The sequence below is a fragment of the Microcaecilia unicolor genome, chromosome 1 (assembly GCF_901765095.1).
Source record: "Microcaecilia unicolor chromosome 1, aMicUni1.1, whole genome shotgun sequence".
In the NCBI taxonomy this organism is placed as follows: domain Eukaryota; kingdom Metazoa; phylum Chordata; class Amphibia; order Gymnophiona; family Siphonopidae; genus Microcaecilia; species Microcaecilia unicolor.
Genome location: NC_044031.1, coordinates 639081444 through 639101529, shown reverse-complemented (window position 1 = coordinate 639101529; position 20086 = coordinate 639081444). Strand labels below are relative to the sequence as shown.

Below are 20086 nucleotides of genomic sequence, written 5' to 3'. Positions count from 1 at the left end.
TTAAAAAATGGCATGGGATAAACGCAAAGGTTCCCGATACAGCATTTCCACTCACAGTAAAACTTAAATAATCTCCTCACTTTAAAGAAAGGGAAAAAAAGGCAGAGAGGGTAGACTGCACCAAACATCAGTTACAATGAGGGCTGTGAAGTTGGTGCACCAAACCCTTGACTTTGACTCCTATTTTTCTACTGTCCAACTCTAACTCTGGCTCCTAATAAAATTAGGCTTTAATGTTTTTTGTTCTGGATACATCTCTCTTTGTCCTTACTTAAAGTACAAAGTTCTAAATTTTTATTTTGAAGCTGGAGTCAGCTGATACGTTTTCACTGACTCCACAGTGGTGGTGGAGTAACCCACATGAAGTTGCTGGCCACCTAGTTTCTAACATACTTGCATAAAATTTATAATGCAACAGTGATGGCTCAGAAGACATGAATTACCTTTTGCTTCTTCTGTAGTCAGCTGTCTCTGTCTTTTTCTTGCTGGCTGAATGACCTATTGAAAGAATCAAATGATTTTGGTTTGGTCGGTATCTCTTAAAAGCATTAAATTCTCAAGAGAAAATCAAAGGATGTAGCTGCAAAAGTACTAGCAGCATCAATTGGTACGAAGAAATCTATTTTACTGCAAACAGAAATTTAATAAGTAGAATACTCCTCTTCCCAAAGGCTTGCAAGAATACTGCAAACCCAAGGTTTCAGAACAGAATCTTCTGAACAGAGATTAAGTCCCACCATGGACCTGTGTGTGCCTTACCCAAAAGAACACACTATAACCCATTACCAGAGAATCCCTTCATTAATTTGGATCTAGATGGGTTTTGTGTACTTTCTTGGGCACTGTCTTGCATAAGGTTATATAAACAGAGAATGGAAATATCTGCAAAACCCACCTCTACCCTTTTTTTCTTTTGTTCCAATGCTGCAGACTACATGGTTTTATCAAGACTTTTTCATTAAACATAAAACAGAAAGGACCTCAAGGTCCATCTTGTCTGCTCAACTCCATTGCAAAATTGGTAAGCCATGCCAAGGCCAGACCAGAGTCCATTGAGCCAATCATTCTCTCAAGTGGCATGAAAGAATAGCCTAGTGGTGAAAAATAGGCTGAGATCAAGGGAAGCCAGGGTTAAAATCCAATTTCTCTCACCGATACATGCGCCTTTCTCCCGCCATTACCTCAGATACAAACTTAGGGGCCCTTATACTAAAGATTGCTAACGGACATTAGCATGCACTAAGTGCCACATGGCCCATAGATATAAAATACGACACGCAGCATTTAGCGCACACTAACCTTTAGTAAAAGGGCCCCTCAGATTGTAAGCCCTCTGATCACAGAGAAATACCTACTGTACCTGAATGTAACACATCATGAGTTACCTTCAAAAAGGAGAGAGCTAATTAAAAGAAAAATATATATATATATCATCACTCACCTTGATCACATCCTCCAGCAAAAGACTCCACTGCATGAAAAATACTTTCTGGCAAGCACACACAGCGAAGGAGACAATGAAGATGATGAAAAAACATCCAGCATTTCACTGTGCACGTCAGAGAACTGACTCGGTGCATTTGAAATGATTCAGACTGAACGTTCATCATCTTTGTTGTCTCCTTCGCTGTGTGTGCTTGCCTGTTTTTACTTACACAAAGGTGTTTTTGCTCTTCTGTGCTTGTCGATGAAAAATACTTTCTACCATCTGTTTTCAAACAGCTAGTTATTTCCTCTTGTTTTAAATGTTGTGTGAAAGGTTAAACAATCCCCTATTTAAAAATTCAAACCCACTCATGATTTTAAGACTACTCTCATATCCTGTGTGTTGTCATTCTTGAAGCTGAAGAACCCTAACCTATTTTTTTTACATTTTTTAAGTCTTTATTCAGCATTGTTAATCAAAGACAGACATTACACATCTCTGCATAGTACAAATGGAATATATAATTCTGTTACCAATCCAGCTCAAATGGAGATAGTGTACCAAACATTGTTAATCAAAGACAGACATTACACATCTCTGCATAGTACAAATGGAATATATAATTCTGCTACCAATCCAGCTCAAATGGAGATAGCGTACCAAACAATTCAACTAACAGTATAACAATATCATATCCAAAACTTAGTATACTTCAAACATTTTTGGTTTTACATATTAACATTCCCCCCCAATTTATCCTAATCCCCTCCCGCTATCGTTCTCTACACCTCCCCCCACCCGTCTTCCCAGTCTTTCATCCAATACAGCCTTTATTCTAAGCACTTAGTCAAAAAGGGTTCCCAAATCCTCTGCCATTTAGGCAGTGTTTTTCTCTTCACAGCCGTCAATCTCTCCATTTCACAAATGTATCTGACCTTGGTTATCCATCTCACCGTTGGAGGAACCAATGGAGATTTCCAACTTTGTGCTAGGTTCACTCGGGCAGCGTTCAGAGAGGCGCGCACAAAACGCCACTGATCTGACGCAAGACCCTCTGGTCGCCCCCCCAAAAGGAAAATCGAGAGATGCCACTGCACAGACCTACCAATCCACACCTGAAAACGCATCGGAATTCCTTTCCAGTAAGCTTGCGCTTTAGAACATGTCCACCAAATATGCCCCGCTGTTCCTATCTTGCCACAGTTTCGCCAACAACTCTGGGATATTTGGGCACTCATGTGGTGCAGTCTAGCCAGAGTCAAGTACCATCTATAAAATACCTTAACAGTGTTTTCTTGCAAAGCCACCGCCAATGAAGACTTCCGAATCCGCTTCTCAAGTGTCAACCAACTAGCCTCCGGTAGAGTAAATTGTAGTTCTTGCTCCCACCACTGTCTATGTAATATGGATGGTTTTGAGCGCCTCATTTGATATTCGTACAGAAAGGATATCAATCCACACGTGCGCCTACTATCTACACACACCTCCTCCATCGGGTGTATGTCATGCCTTAGGCAGGTTCCATAAACAGGTCCTTTCAGAAAATGGTGGAGCTGCGAGTAGGCATAACGGTCACCCGACCCAAGTCCATAGTCCTCCATCAAATTCCCAAAGGGCACAACCGTCTCTCTCAAATGCAATTGCCCCAGCAAATCCAAGCCTGAGGCTGCCCATCTACAGAAAATACTGCTACCTATACCCAGCTCAAATGAGGGATTATCCACAATTGGGGCTAGGCCTGATACTATCAGTTGTCGGTCTGGGAACGTACAGTCCCAGTAGTGGAAGGTGGCCTGGACTGTAGGCGGAAATTTATCTATCATTCCCCTATATTTACTGGGCAACCACATTAAATGCCCAAGTGCCCGCGATCCCACCAGGGCTTGTTCAATATCCACCCATCTTTTATGGTCTTCCCTTCAAAACCAGTCAATTGCCCCTCTAGCTTGTGCCGCCCAATAGTACCAGGTCAGATTGTGAACTCCCAGACCTCCCTCCCTTTTACTCTTATATAGCAATGCTCGGGGCAATCACGGCTTTTTATGGTTCCAGACAAACCGGATCAAGGAGTCTTGAATCCCAGACAAGAAGGACCTGGACAGCTTCAAAGGTAGTACCTGGAACAAATACAAAAGTCGGGGCAAAATGTTCATTTTAATCGCAGCAATGCGCCCGAACCAGGATAAACCCATAGTCGACCATCTGTCCAGGTCCCTCTGTATCTCCCTCTTAAGGGCCTGGTAATTATTATCAAACAGTGCAGATAAATTGCTCGACATTTTCACACCCAAGTAACTCAAAGCACTGCCCTCCCATTTAAAAGTAAAGGAAGTCTTCAATGTTTCCATTAAGCTCGGAGGTACCCCCACCGCCATTCCAGTGGATTTACTAGCATTAAGTTTGTAGCCGGAGATTCCAGCGTACTCCCCTATCACTTTCATTAGATTGGGTAGTGAAATTAAAGGATTTGTTAGGGACAGCAAGACGTCATCTGCAAATAAGGCAACTTTGTATTCCTGCCCTCCCACCTTCACACCAGCAATGTCTGGGTGCTCTCTAATCGCCTCCGCCAAGGGTTCCATTGCCAGAGCAAAGAGTAAGGGAGACAGTGGGCATCCCTGTGGCGTACCTCGACCCAGCAAAAATGCCATCGAATGCCCGCCGTTCACCCTCACACACGCTCGTGGCGCCGAGTACAATGCCCCAATCCAGGTCCTATATTGGAGTCCTATCCCAACCCTAGCTAGGACCTTGTCAAGGAACCCCCAGTGGACCTAGTCAAAGGCTTTTTCAGCGTCAAGTCCTAATAGCACCACAGGGCTAGCCTTTGTCTGGGCTGCATATAGGAGGTCCACTGTTCTCTGGATGTTGTCCATAGCGTGCCTGTTGGCTACGAAGCCTACCTGGTCGGGGTGGACTAGGCTAGATAACACCCTCCCCAATCGGTTGGCCAAAACTTTAGCCAGGATTTTAACATCGGCGTTAAGTATCGATATTGGCCGGTACGAGGCACACTCAGTTCTATCTTTGCCAGGCTTTGGTATTACCGCCATCCACGCCTCCATCATCGTCAATGGAAGAGAGGCTCCTTCTCTTACAGAATTAATGACCTTAGTCAAATAAGGTGCCAGTTGTGTTCCAAAGATCTTATAAAACTCATTTGTAAAACCGTCGAGTCCTGGCACTTTCCCTGATGGTAAAGCTTTAATGACCTTTATCACCTCATCTACTCTCACCGGTTGGTCCAGTTCCATCTTCTGTGTTTCAGATAGAACTGCCAACCCCCTCGCCGCCAAGTATTCGTCTATTTTTCCCGTCTGTACAGTAGCATCCTCCCGATATAAATTCTCGTAATATTGTGCAAAACAATCCCTTATCTGTGTGGATCTGTGCAACACCTCTCCCTTGGCACCCCTCATTCTTAATATATGCCGGTCAGATCTCATTTTTCTTAATTTAGTGGCCAATAGTCTACCCGGTTTATTAGTGCATTCTTAGTACACCTGGTTAACCCTTGCATGCACAAATTTCAAACTATCCTCATGCAAGGTAGCTATTTCCAATCTCATGGCTTGCAGCCTTCGGTAGTCGGACATCGATCTGGTCTCCCTATATTTGGTCTCCAGGTCTCCCAACGTGTCCATACAATGGGACAAACGTTCCTTATGGGCTCGGGACCTCTGACCAGCTTGCTTAATGAAATACCCTCTCGCTACTGCCTTAAAGGCATCCCAGACTGTCCCCAGTGCCGGACCAGAATCCATATTAACTTCAAAATACTCTTTCAAAACTGGGAGAAAACTCGCCACCAGTTCCGGGTCTTGTAGCAAAGAGTTGTTAAGTGTCCATCTCTTATCTCGCTTTTCATCTCGTAAGGATGGGATATTGGCCCAGACTGGGAAATGGTCTGATATGGTAATATGACCTATAGTGGCCCCCCCTACCCAACTGACGTCTTATCCAAAAAAAATATAGTCAATTCTGGAGTAGGAGAGGTGCACTATTGAGTAAAAGGTATATTCCCTCCCTCTGGTGTTGCCCATTCTCCACACATCATATAACCCCATCTCATCAACCAAACATTTCAAAGCACGAGAGATTCTACAATTGGTCGGAGCAGGAGGAGCTGACATATCCAATCCTGCCTGCATGGTGGCATTGAAATCACCAGCCACTATTAGTTTACCCTTAACAAAGGTCTGCAATTCCCTCCTCAGGCGCAGGAAAAAATTGTCCTGCCTCTCATTTGGGGCATATACACTGGCCAGTGTACATTCCTCCTGCTCCAATAACACATGCAAAAACAGAAATCTGTCCTCCCTGTCCTTTCTTGAATGCAATACCTGTACCTGGGTGTCCTTGTGGAACATTATGGCCACCCCCCGTTTCTTTGTACCGGTGACATCGGAGGCACAGTACACCTGCTGGTATTGTTTAGAAAACAAGAGACCCTCGTGCCTTTGTAGGAAATGAGTTTCTTTTAAGAAGACTACTTGCGGCTTCATCAAGTTTAATTCACGCACCAATGCGTGCCTCTTATATGGCGAATTCAGCCCCTTTATGTTATAGGTGCAAACCCTAAAGTCCACCATTTAAACTTCGTTGGAAAAAAGAATAACATGTTAACCAGGGAAGACTTGGACCTAACACTAAATTCCCCCCTCCCAAACTATCCCCTTCCCCCATACCCAAAAACCAACTCCCCCCCACCCTCTCCCCCCTCTCTTCCCCTACTCCCCTCCCTTCCTCCCCCTCTCCTCAACTCACCAACCAGCACTACTTGGGACTTTGAAGGAAGAAACCCCACTAGCCAAACCTCAGATGTTATTAAACAATTTATTAACCAAATATAAACAATTCCCCCACCCCACATTCATCCCCCCCCTCCTCCATGCGCACACACACTCACATGATCATCCACTACCATTCATCATATTATATCTTTTAAGTCACTCTCACTTAAACATTATCTCGTCCTTGCCCCCTTTGGGGCTTAGGACTCCAGAACTGGGTTCTCACAAGACAGTCCAGCTTCCGCTTCTCAGGTCTGGGGTCGTGAGCTCTTTGCCCCTTTCTCGACTCTCTTCCATCTCTGCAGACGCGCTTTGTTGAGGGGCCAACCCCGTCAGCAGGATTTCCGTGGAAGTTAAGCCCGCTTCATGTAGGCTCTTCCATGCTGCACCCACGGAACGGCAGCGGAGCTTCTACCCCTTGAGATCGAAGCAAATAGCAAACGGAAATGCCCATCTATAGAAGATCTTCTCCTTAGTTAGGATCTCCATGACCGGCTTCATGGTCCTCCTTAAGGTCAGCGTAAACAAGGACAGGTCTTGACAGATCGCCACACGGGCCCCATTAAACTCAAGGTTGGGGGACTGGCGAGCCTTTTGCCATATTTGATCTTTGCAGGCATAGGTGGTGAACCGCACCACAATATCTCGCGACTTGTTGTCCCTTGCCGGCCCCAACGCTCTATGCGCCCTGTCCATGGCGATCTCGAACATCAAACTCGGGGCCCATCAACTGTGCACATATGGCGCGCACTACCATCGGGACATCCTCCTTGTCTCCCGCGTGCCGAAACCAGAAAATTTGACAGACTGTTTGCTTACATGCTTTAGAGCTATACCAGTATATACTGGGATTAGAAAAAAGAAATTTGAACAGAATAAAGATTGGATTAGATTTAAAACCCTTGTTACGATTCCTTCTAGGCAGATTGATGCTGCTTTTATAGAGGTTACAGAATGTTTGTATTTTAATGCTAGGTCTGTATGTGGGAAGGCTGATATAGTTAGAGGTTTTATAGAAGATCATTCCCCAATTTTGTTTTTTTTATAACAGAGGCATGGATCCTTGACCTTAATTCACCCTATATTTTGTCCATATACCCTGTTGGCTATAAGGCTGTAAACTGTCCAAGACAAGATAAAATGGGAGGGAGGCTTCCTCTTGTTTATAGAGGTTTCTTTGACATTAAGTTTATCAACAAGTATTGTGATGGTAATTTAGAAATTATGATGTTGTCATTTGTATAGTGCTACAAGATGTTCGCAGCGCTGTACACTTGAACATGAAGAGACAGTCCCTGCTCGACAGAGCTTACAATCTAATTAGGACAAACAGGACAAATAAGAGATAAGGGAACTACTAAGGTGGGAATGATAAAGTATGAGTACTGAACAAGCGAGTAAGGGTTAGGAGTTAAAAGCAGCATCAAAAAGGTGGGCATTTAGCCTAGATTTGAGGACAGCCAGAGATTGGAGATCAACGTACCGGCTCAGGGAGTCTATTCCAGGCATTTATAGATCACCCAAAAATTGGAAAACTACTCAACAAAATATATTTGAAAGAATCACATATTGCTCTACACAGTTTACAGAACTGATATTACTTGGGGATTTAAATCTGCATTTAGAAGACTGTTCTAACCCAGAAGTGATTAATTTCTTACAATTTTTGGAGTTACTAAACTTGGTTTTAGACTCTCTTACCTACACATCAAAAGGGTCAAGTTTGTGGGTCATTTTATTCCTATGGGCCCTGCTGCCGATAACTCGAGCTAATCTTTAGTAAAAGACCCCCTCAAAGACTTAAAATATTAATTCAATACTTGTGGTTCCTGAAGTGTTACAACCAAGCACAGATTATCTGGCACAATATTTTCAGGATAAGGTGAATAAAATTAGGGGTTCTTTTGCAGAGGTTAATTTAGACAATTTAGTAGGGACAGCTTCACATTATTAAATAAGAGGTATTCCCGCAGATAGAATATGGGAGAATTTTGAGGCAATATCTTCTGTTACTGTTCTGAGGACTCTTATCAGACTTTCAAAAACATCATGTCTTTTAGATGTATCCTTGTCATGTCTGTTAAGCGAACAGCTCCAAAATTTCTTAGAATCTTTTAATATACTACATATGACACAACATGGTTTTAGGACCAGACATAGTACAAAGACATTGCTTCATGTTCTTACTAGTAAAATAAGACAATTCTTGAGCAGAGGTCAACAAGCCATATCATTGCAGTTTAATATATCAGCAGCATTTGACACTATAGACCATTAAATTCTTCTTTTTAAGTTAAATGAGATAAGTGTCACTGAGAAAGTATTGGGCTGGTTTGAATTATTTCTGAAGATTAGGATTGGAGCCCTGAATGCAGGGTGCCTTGGGGCTCACCGCTTTTGCCTTTTCTAATTTATATTTCAGTTCTTTGACCAATTATTTTTTTCAGATAGTGGGATCTCCATGCTATCTTATGCAGATGATAGCTCTCTTTTATGCCCAGTGCTGGAAAGTCTTGTTGATACCTTAGCTTCTATCAGACACTATGAGGTCCTTTTACAAAGGCGCAGTAGCGTTTTTAGTGCACACTAAACACTAGAGATACCCATAGAAATATATTGGCGTCTCTAATGTTTGACATGTGCTTATTGCTAGCGCGTCTTTGTAAAAGGACTCCTATATTTCTGTCATAGACAGTTGGGCCATTACATAAATTTTTGAAGCTAAACAATGAAGATATTTTGGTTTGGAGATATTAATATAATCCAAGTGAAGTCAATAGCATGGAATAGATGGTTGGAGGTACTAATCCGGGGGAGGAGCCAAGATGGCGGACGTGGCTTGTTGGAGCTCTTCGAGGCTCGCTGAAATGCCTTTTGCTTGATATATTCTATTTCTAAACATTTCCTTATTATTTTATACTTACAATGCCACATACCAAGCGAAAGGGGGTGGTCAAACGCTTGCCGTCCACAGTTGAGCCTGCCCGTTTAGTTCAGACGACTCTCGAGTCCTTCACTACAAGCACGCCGCGAAACAAGGAGCTGAGGAGCCCTGCTGTGGGAACGTCCGATGAAGCGGGGATTCCCCTGGGGCATGAAACCACTCTATCCTCGCCCGATCTCAACCCCCCTCCGTGCCCTGCAGAATCCAGGATAGAGGCGGAGTTCTTAACGACGTCTGAAAGCGGCGCCGAGAATTATTCCTTGGACGGCGCTTCTCCTGAAATGGCTGCAGTGGAAGTTCAACAGGAGCCTTCGACTCCCGCAGAGGTGACCCTGAGTAGTATCTGGGCAATGTTGCAACACCTAAACAGAACTACTCTGAAAACTGCTTCAGAAACTACTTCCCTGGTGGGTAAAGTGGACTCTCTCAATGAAGCAATTGAGAAAGTGCGTCAAGAGGTAAACTCACAGAGAAAAGATTTTCAACAAGACATTAATACTTTAAAAAATGTAACAGAGAGTTTGATTAAGGACAAAGTCATTTTACATAATAAATTAGATCAACTGGAAAATTATAATAGACGACAATCTGAGAATTGTAAATTTTCCAAAGATCCAGGAATTAAGTGCTCTTGAACTCTTTAAAAAATATCTGACTGAGATTCTTAATTTCTCCTCTGAAATGATACCTCCGATTAATAAGTTGTACTATCTCCCATTACCGCAAACAGAGGAGCAAAAGAGAAAATCAGAGAAACAAGATGTACAATCAAAGGGATTACAAGAGTTGACTTTATTTTTGGAACAGAGTTTGACGGAAGTCCAAACACGTTCTACTTTGTTGGTATCCTTTGTTTTTGAAAGAGATGTTAACTCTATCTTTAAGTTGTATTTTAGAAATGCTATAAAAGAATTTTTGGGTGCTCGTGTTTGGATATATCCAGATGTAACAAGAACAACTCAAGATAAGCGTAGAAAATTTCTAGCATTGAGAGAAGAGACCAAGCTTCTAGGTGCTACTTTCCTATTATCTTATCCCTGTAAGTGTTTGATAAAATATAAGGGGAATAAGTATACGTTTTTTGATCCGGAACAGCTTAAGAGTTTTGTTAACTTAAAGAGAATTGCCCAGGGACCCTCAGATGAGAGTTTTGAGAGAAATGTATAGTTTCGTGGCTAAAATGTCCAGGCCTTATTCTTTTGAATTATTGTGCATAATAAGTTCTTCATAACTTTCTAGATCTTCCCCCCTTTCTTTTAGTGGTCTAAGAAGAGAATTTAAAATGTTTTTCCTATAGAAATGCCTTTAAATGTACTTTGCTCTCATGTTACTTATGCAAGTTGGTGCTTGTGTGTTAAATGTAAAATCTATAAATAAATAAAAAAAAAAAAAAAATAGCATGGAATACAGGAGAAATTCTAGAAATAGAGGATCATGCGAGAGTACTAGGTATAGATTTGGGTTTACATTTTGATAGGCAAATAAGTGCCCTTAGTAAAAGATTTTTCTCTAAGCTCAGGCAGCTGAGGGCAATTAGATCATATTTGCCATAGGAGGATTTTAGCCCAGGCAGTTTTGCTGCCCCAGCTAGACTGGTGTAATTCGTTATATCTTCAGATTACAAGTAAATTATAAAGTCATTTTTAGTTGATGCAGAATACTGCCGTTAAGGCTGGTTTGTAGGCTGGGTTGTTTTGATAGTGTGTCATCTTCTATGCGTGATCTCCACTGGATAGAATGTTATCAAGCTGGCCCCTTGGGGAATGTGAAAAGAGGAGGGGGGGGGGGGGAAGTTCAATAAGGATTGCAGGATAAATAGCGGAAAATTGTCCGTACTTATGTTCATTGTAAAGTTTTGTATAAATGGCCTAAGTTATTGTGCATAGGGACAGATCACATACTTGAGAGAAGAGGGCCATCAGAAACCAGGCGCTCTGAAGCTCGGTGGAATGCCGATGATCAAAGATAGTGATCGCAAGGGTGAGTTTACTGGCCCATATTATGCTCAAAATGTTACTAAGAAGGTCAAACCAACTTACGGAGGGACAGGGGATGGGAGATGGGGAAACAGTGGGGAGAAATGTAAAAACATTGATGATAAGACTATCACTTTGAATGTATCCTGTTCTTGTTGTTTTACATGGTTAAGTTCTGTGAATGCTGAATGTTGAGTTTGTTATATCATCAATAAAAATTATTATTGAACCTCCTTCCTCATTGTCTGCTCCAGACCGTTTCCAACAAGCAGGAAAATAAAGTAGTACTCAACAAGTGTGGGAAAGTCCCCAGTTTAACATCAAATCCCCAAAAGATGGGTCCCGCTTCACCTGAACGTCCAGTCAGTAAAGCTTCATAAAGGAATGAAGTGATGATTAAATTGCTGCTCTGCAAATATCCTGTGGGGGAACAAAAGAATGTTCAGTCCAAGAGGAGGCCTGAGCCCTTGTAAAGTGGACCCGCAATGCTTCAGGCGCCAATCTGCCGAGGAGCAAGTATGCCAAAGAAATGGCCTCCTTAACCAATGGTTGATAGAGGCCTTAGATACTGCCTCCCCTTTCTGTGGGCCAAACAGCACAGAGACAGTCCGCCTTCTGAAATTCTTCCATTCGCTCTACATAACACTGCAGAGCCCTGTGGACATCAAGATGGAAAAGGGACTCAGGAGGATCTTCCTGAGAAAATGAAGGCAAAAAAAAAAAAAAGAGACTGACAAGAAGAAATCACTTTAGGCAGGAAAGACAGAACTGGCAGCACAGACACATTCTCTTGAAAAAAAGATGAGGAAAGGCTCCCTATACGACAAGGCCTGCAACTACGAAATACACCTAGCTGAGATGATAGCCACCAAAAACACCACCTTCAGAGAGAGATCTTTAAGGGAGGCATGCTTCAGGGGTTCGAAGGACGCCTTATCCAAGGCTGACAATTCAAATTCTACGGAGGGATAACTTGCTGGAAAGGAGGCCTAAAATGCTTAACCCCCCTGGAAAAATGTCTGGATGCAGCACAAATCAACCAACCCTGAAATGACCACCCAAAGAAAGCAAGAGCAGCCAACTGCGACCAAAGCAAAGACAGGGACAACCCTTTCTCCAAAGCACTCTGGAGAAAATTCAAATCTGACCCAAGAAGTCCAAAGAGAGACAACCTCTCTGTCCACACATCAAGCTTCAAAAATCCACCAGACCCGAACATTTTCTAAAGAGGTGAACCACTTTCTAGATCTGAACAATGTGTAAATAACACTTGGAGAATAACCCTTCTTCAGCAATCTCGCCCTCTCAACAGCCAGGCCATAAGCAAGAACCGAGCCACATCTGGCATCCGAACAGGGCCCTGGAAGATCAGATCGCCTGACAAGGGAAAGGGAGATAGGATTTGATATACCCGCCTTTTTATGGTTACAATCAAAGTGGTTTACTTTTTATATACAGGGACTTAATTTGTACCTGGGGCAATGGAGGGTTTACAATTAAAAAAAAAACCAATTAACAGAAAAGAACTCCATTTAGGATAGGAAAGAATACAATCATATACAATGGTGGGAGGAACGCCAGCAGCACTATCATCCTCATCTTCAGAAAGTTGAGAGACCAGAAGGATTCTGCTGACCAGCACCCCAGAGCAATTTGACCACGACAATGTGCTCCCCAACCCGACAGGCTGGCACCCATAGTCAACAGAATCCACTCTGGAGGATCCAGGTCCATGCTGTGAAACAGATGGTTCCGATCCAGCCACTACTGAATACTATGATGCACTGGTCATCAAGCAACATCTTGCAAGAGAGGTCTGAATGAGAAGACCAATATGCTAGCAGATCTGCGTGAAGAACCCACAGAGCCTCTACAGTGGCTGCCATGGACCCCGGTACCTGCAGCACCCTCCTAGGCTGATGGGCTGCTGAAGTCAAGAAGCTGGCGGACCCAAGAATGGATCTTCTGAATCCTTGCCTCTGGGAGAAACACCTTTCCCTTGCGAGTGTCGAAACACATCTCCAGGTACTCCAAGGACTGACCTGAAAAAAAGAGCTCATGGTAAAATTCACTACTCATCCAAGATGGTGGAGCAGCTGAGCCACCTGGGACGTGACTAACCGACTGTGGCGTGACTGACTCTCCTCGGACTTCACCCGAATCAACCAGTCGTCCAGGTAAGGATGCACTAAAAAGCCTTCCTGTCGAGATGAGCTGTCACCACTATCATCACCTTGGAGAAGGTCCTTGGAGCCATAGCCAGGCCAAAGGAAATGCCTGGAATTGGTAGTGGTCTCCCAGGACAGCAAAGCGAAGAAATCTCTGATGCTCAGTGAATGGCAATGTGGAGGTATGCTTCCCACAGATACAATGATGACAAGAGCTCTCCCCTTCATACTACCACGATGACCAACTTGAGACTCACAATGCCCAATTCACCTGCTTGAGATCTAAAATTGGGCGAAAGGAGCCCTCTTTTCTATGCCTTCCCCATCACCACCTGTCCACTGCACTCGTCCTCTTTCTTTCCCCATCCCCTCTCTGCCTGTCACAAAAATACCCCCAGCCCACCTCTGTCCATCCTTCTACTTCCTCTTTGCAAGCTGATTCTTCATACCACTATCTCATTCCCTATTCAGCCTCTCCTCATTCTTCTTTCTTCTCTATCAACCTTAAACCCACTTCCTCTCCCCTCCATATCCTCTTTTATCATCTCTTACCTAGTGCCACTTCATTACTCATACCTTGTGCTTTCTGCTGCAAGAACTCTGCAGAATCCGCTTCCCTTTCTTCCCAGATCTCTTCTTTCCAGACATAGCTAGAGAGAGAGAGAAACAAGATTCATTGTACGATACCTTCAAATCAGTGTCACAATTGTTTTGGCACTGTACACTGCATGAGCAGTCCTGATACATAAGTCATTTATACAAATTTGGCCTAAGAGGTTGATACTCAAAGGGTTTAAGAATCTGAATGTGAGGCAGGCTCCTTAATTAACCCCTTGTTGAAAATGCACTAGGATCACATTTCTAATTTTAGAATCCTAAAATGTGAATGTTTTCGGGAATTGAGGTAGGGTGGGGAATTAAAGTTAGGCACTAAGAACTGGTTTTCTGCGCTATAAACCTAACTTAGGAGCCTACATTTAGGAAAATGAATGAAAAGCCTACACATGATATACCAAAGGCTGCCTCCTCAGTGCCATTTGGAGGCCAAAGTACTGCACACTGAGGCTCAGACTTTGGATGGTGTTAGTTGAATTGTGGGCACTTGACCAATGGCTCACTGGAGCCAGGCCTTGCGATAGCTGGGTTGTATGGAAATGCAATATTAAATAAGTGGTGTACTCTACAGTAAGATCAATAGTCAGCAACATAAGGGAATTTGAAAATAATTTTGAAGACACATTCAAGAAGGCATAAAAACATATAATTAGAATTAAACAGAAGTCTATACAGTATGCCTAGTGGATTCAAATTGATGGTATTGATCAAGATGGAAACTCCCTTGCTTCTATCAAAAACTTTTCAATGATAATGAGTATTTCCAATCTAGATGTTAAATTCATTGAAGGCATATTTTCAAAGTACTTAGCCTTCCAAAGTTCCATAGAAACCTATGGAACTTTGGAAGGCTAAGTGCTTTGAAAATATGCCTCAAGATCAATAATCCCTAACAAACACAGAAATGGAGGAAGAAAAGCAGAAGGAAGACACCAAAAGGGGCAAGACAGGAAGAAGCTGTTATGATTCAGCTGACAGGCAGGGGAATGTTTGGGACTTGCTCCTGATTGGCTTATCAGGGGCTGAGCTGACAGCTGAAGCAGCAGACGTCAGAAGCCTGATCTACTTAAGCCTACCTTTCTCTACTTCGCTTGCTTTAGCGTTGATTGCCATCAGCTGAAGCCAGCTTTCCTCTCTGTTTGTGCTAGTGCACAAGGTGTTCAAAGTTGGAGATTTGCTTTCTCTCCTTGTAGCTTGTAGATTCTGTGCGAGTGTTGGGTGGTCCCAGCGTGTGCTTGATTGCCTCACTACACTTGGGTCTATTCTCTGCTTGGCTGGTGTTGTATTGTTTGTGGTAAGCTTGTTCCTTGTATCGTTCCAGTTTGTTTGTTTAGTTTCCCTTTCCTCTGTGTTAACCCTTTTTGTGCCGTGCTTAGTGTTTGCCTTGTAACCCAGCCTCTTGTTCCTTTATATTGTCTTGGGGGTTTGTTTTTCCCTTTGTTTGCTTTAACCCTTTGACTGCAGTGTACGCCTGCTTCTGGCAGGTTAGTGGTTTTTTTTTTTTAAACAGGCTTTTCCTTTTGCCCGCTTTAATTCTTTCTTTTCTGTGTCTGTCTCCTGTTACTGGTGAGCTCTGCTCCTTATCTGATCTGTGTGTGTTAGGCTAGTTCTCTGTTTGCTTACCTTTCCCCTTATCCTTTGAGTGCTGTGTGGCACAGCCTTGTGTATCCCTATATTGCAGTTCCCTTTTTCCCTTGTGTGTTGTGAGGCCAGCTTTGTGCATTCTTTGTGTGGATTCCCTTTTCCCTTGAGTGCTGTGTGGCACAACCTTGTGTATCCCTATATTGCAGTTCCCTTTTTCCCTTGTGTGTTGTGAGGTCAGCATTGTGTATTCTTAGGTGGTTTCCCTTATCCTTTGTGTGCTGTATGGAACAGCTTAGAGTGTTCCCTTGTGTGGCTTCCTTTATCCTTGACTGCCCTCTGGCACCGCCTTGTGTTTCCTATAGAAACGTCTGTCGGTCACTTTTCCCTTGTGTCCTTAGCTAGCGCTGTGTGCGTTGCTGGTGCTCCAGTCCCTTTGGGGACCCCTCATTGTTCTTTCTCCATTCCATATGTATGACTTGGTTCCTGTTCGGCCGTGAGGCTCACACGCTTGGACTCTGTGCGAGTAGGTTCCCGATAGAGCATTCATGCGGGCCTCACGGCTTAACTCCCATTTTCTGGTGGTGCTAGTTGGTTGTTGTGTGTGTGCGGGACTTGGTGGCTGGGGTAGTGCCTGTTTGGTCTACCCTAGGCCTTGGTTAAAACCCTATACTAGGCCTCGGCCTGGGCTCAAGGGCTCACGACCAGATTAACAGAAGCGTGGCATCCAAAGTTCAATGGCATGAACAATATAATGTACTGTGACAAACACAAGGAAAAAAGCCTGAAAAGAAAAAAAAAACTCCTTATATTGAGGGCCAAAAAACACCTAAAGGAAACCAAGCATGCAGAATGGCAATAGGAAGCAGCCTGGATAAAGTGCCACTAGCAAAACCACAGCAGGGTGCTTAACCAAGAGATCAGGAGAACAGCAGCTAAACTGGCAACATCCACAGAAGGAAAGGGCAGAAAAATGGTTTTCTTCTGTTTTTTCTCTTTTTATTTTTGTATCTGGAGCAAAAACACCCCAGTGAGGCAGGAATAGTAAGAACAGAAACAATATAACAAGGTGCTGAGGGCATAAATTGTGGGCACTGGTGCAAAGAGAGTGAATCCCCAAAGATTTGACCACTGGTGCCAACTATATGCAGAAAATCCCCAGACACATGAAATGAAGTTGTATAAGCAGTCTTCCTGCCACTCACATGAAAAATCAAGAAAACCCCATAAAGGGACGTTTATCCTACCAAAGACCAACTTTTCTATCAACTCTGGTGTCACTATGTCCCCTAGCATGACGATGACCTTCAGTCTGACCTAATATGACCTCTGGTGCTAATCCCTGCTCCTTCCAAAAATCTAATTTCTCCTCTGGCAGACTGACTACAGGGGATGGTACAGAACAAGGTATCTTTCAAATATATCACCAAAACAAGGAACATAGGGTATCCCGATAGCGAGGATGCAAAAGAGACCATAGTAGATCAGGTGTCCTTTTTATTTAACACTTGTCAAATACTGAGCAAGATATACAAAGGAACAACAAACGTAGTTTGAAACGTCTATATACGAATGCCAGAAGACTAAGAAATAAGATGAGAGAGTTAGAATATAATACACTAAATGGAAAATTAGATATAATAGGCATCTCTGAGACCTGGTGGAAGGAGGATAACCAGTGGGACACTATCATACTAGAGTACAAATTATATCATAGCGATAGGGTGGATCAGGTAGTATTGTTTGTTAAGGAGGGCCTGAATCAAATAAATTGTAAATTCCACAGGAAACAAAACAAAACAAATCTTGGAATCCCTATGGATTGTAAAGGGGGAAAGGATAATCATAGGAGTGTACTACCGTTCACCTGGCCAGGATAAACAGACGGATGTAGAAATGTTATCAGAAATTAGGGAGGCTAACAAACTGGGCAACACAATAATAATGGGCGATTTCAATTACCCCAATATTGACTGTGTAAATGTAATATCAGGGAATGTAACATCAAGGACTGCTTTATGGAACAGCTGCTACAGGGAGCCAGCAAGAGAAGGAAAATTTCTAGACCTAGTCCTTGGTGGAGCGCATGATCTTGTACAGGAGGTAATGGTGCTGGGGAACAGTGATCATAATATGATTAGATTTGATATCAGCTTTGGAGTAAGTACACACAGCAAATACAATACGTTAGAATTTAACTTTCAAAAAGGAGACTGATAAAATTTTATTTATTTTTATTTGTTACATTTGTATCCCACATTTTCCCCACCTATTTGCAGGCTCAATGTGGCTTACATGTTACCGTACAGGCGAGCGCCAATATCGGTATGAACAAATACAGAGTGATGTTATGGTAGAGTAGAGTTCATGTGCGACAAACAAATTGGGTAATCGTAGGGAGAAAGAGTTGAGTTATGTCCTGCACAAGCTTTGGTTACATTGTGTTGCAGAGTTAGGACATTTAAGTTGGATCATTAGGGTATGCCTTTTTGAACAGATTTGATTTTAGTAGTTTCCGGAAGTTTAAATGGTCATATGTTGCTTTCACGGCGTTTGGTAGTGCATTCCATAGTTGTGTGCTTATATAGGAGAAGCTGAATACATAGGTCAGTGATGGCGAACCTATGGCACGCGTGCCAGAGAGGACACGCAGAGCCCTCTCTGTTGGCACGCGCCGTCGCTAGTCCGCCCGCCCTCCCTCCCACCAAGCACCAGGCTGCCCGCCCACCGTCCCTCCGAGCATCAGGGCCCCCCCTCCTCCGAAAATTAAAAGGCATACCTGGTCAGGGTTAAGGTGGCGAAAAGTGTGTTTGCTCGGCGCGTTCGGCCTTTCATCTCTCAAGCTCTGGTCCCGCCCTCATTTCCTGTTTCCGCAAGGACTATCAACAATAATTTTTGAAGTTGTTTTAGTGATATTCAATTATGTCTTTTCTCCTCCACCTTGTAAGGCACTGCCTATTCAACAAAAACAGTGTTAGACAGTACTTGTTACAGATGGACCGACAAAGAACAACAATGTGGATGCAGCAGCTCACAGGTTTGCTTGCTGTTTTGAATGAATGGCAATGACGGCTGCACGGGGAATGGAAATAGAGATTAATCAAATGTCTTCCTTATAGTGGACTAGGTAGGCTCACTTCCACTCCCAGTCTATTACCAAGGAAAGAGGGGAATAGAGAATCGCAGCGCTGGGTTATGGCTGGTCATTGCTGCATACTGTAAGCCACAGCGGCCGTCAAAACAAAGCCGTGCTCCAGTCTTAAGGTCGTACTTAGATCCGGAAGATCCCGGGGATCCCGCAGATCTGGCTTTTACACCGTCCCATAACTGAACTGCTTGAATGTCATACTGGTGCCCTGTGATCACAGTTAAGTATTCTACTTCTGTTAGCATTTAAAGATTTAAAAGTTTGGTTCCCCAGAACTCCCCCACCACCAGGAGAAACTTATCAATAACTAGTAGATCTACACATTTTTGGAAATATTAACAACCTTGTCACATTAAAACAAAAGCATTCAAAATGCACAATGGGACAGAAGACCATCATTCTCATAGCTGACATAAAATGGGCAACCCAAAGTATAAATCCCGTTATTACTTCAAACCAAACGCTGACACTGTTTTTCATCAGCACTTATACTCGAAATAAAACCCAAATATTTGTAAGGGTCCCTGAAAGCGAATCCCTATGTCATAAACAGTATTTGCCACCCTGATAAACGATGAATGCAGGGAACAAGCTGTTAAGCTCACCAGACAAACGAGGACCCTTTCAAGAACAATAAACAACATGAGTGGGATTATTCAAAAATACTGTTTTCTTTACTTCACAGAATCTTACTAAATTTATACACATAAGTACAATTTTCTTACCTGCAAACGCCGCTTCTGGTAGGTGGGGACTGGAGAGGGACACTGGTGAAGCCTAGAACGCCCTCCCAGACAGAAGCAATTGGTTCACTAGAACGAGGCTTAGAATGCACTGAGAGAAGCTATTGGAGCCAAGGAGGATAAATTGACAATAAGAACGGCCGAGGCAACATAGAGAAGCTTAGCTATAGGAACACCAGAACGAGGCTTGGAATTCACAGAGGTATCAGGAACATTGTTGAATACCGCCCAAAAATGCAACTCGTTAACGTCAAAAATTTCCCGCCGCCAGCTTTCAAAACTAGCCCAATTTAGCCGGAAACCGGCGAGCAGGGGCGGGCCCCAAGGAGGTTTAATGAACAGGAGTGGTAAGTGAGCCTATCTAGTCCATTATAAGCAAGGAAGCCAATTAGGAGAGTCTGGGTTTTCCCTTCCCAGCGCAGCCGTCATCCCCGTTACTGAAAACTACAAACCTATGAGCTGCTGCATCCACATTATCGGGCCATCTGTAAACAAGTTTAAAGCTGTTTCAGTTGGTTAGGCAGTGCCTTGAAAGGTGGAGAACAAAAGATTTTTTTTTAACTTATTGGACAGCTTTTTCATTTATTTGAAAACTTCCCATATGTGGATATAAATATCATGAAATAACAATTGAATATCACTAAAACAACTTAAAAATTATTATAGCTAGTAGAAACAGCAATTTTAAACTC

At 43.1% G+C, this 20086-nt stretch overlaps 1 protein-coding gene across 1 annotated transcript in view; it reads right to left on the bottom strand.

The window, feature by feature from the left end:
* Positions 1–19275, bottom strand: part of CENPQ (centromere protein Q) — a 61427-nt gene extending 42152 nt beyond the window's left edge. The window contains exons 1-3 of the mRNA XM_030221564.1: positions 19257–19275; positions 13884–13957; positions 444–498 (exon numbers count right to left, since the gene is read on the bottom strand). Coding sequence (XP_030077424.1) covers positions 444–498; positions 13884–13955 — 127 coding nt within the window. The 5' untranslated portion in view covers positions 13956–13957; positions 19257–19275. The remainder of the gene's footprint in view (positions 1–443; positions 499–13883; positions 13958–19256) is intronic.
* Between the last annotated feature and the right edge of the window lie 811 nt (positions 19276–20086).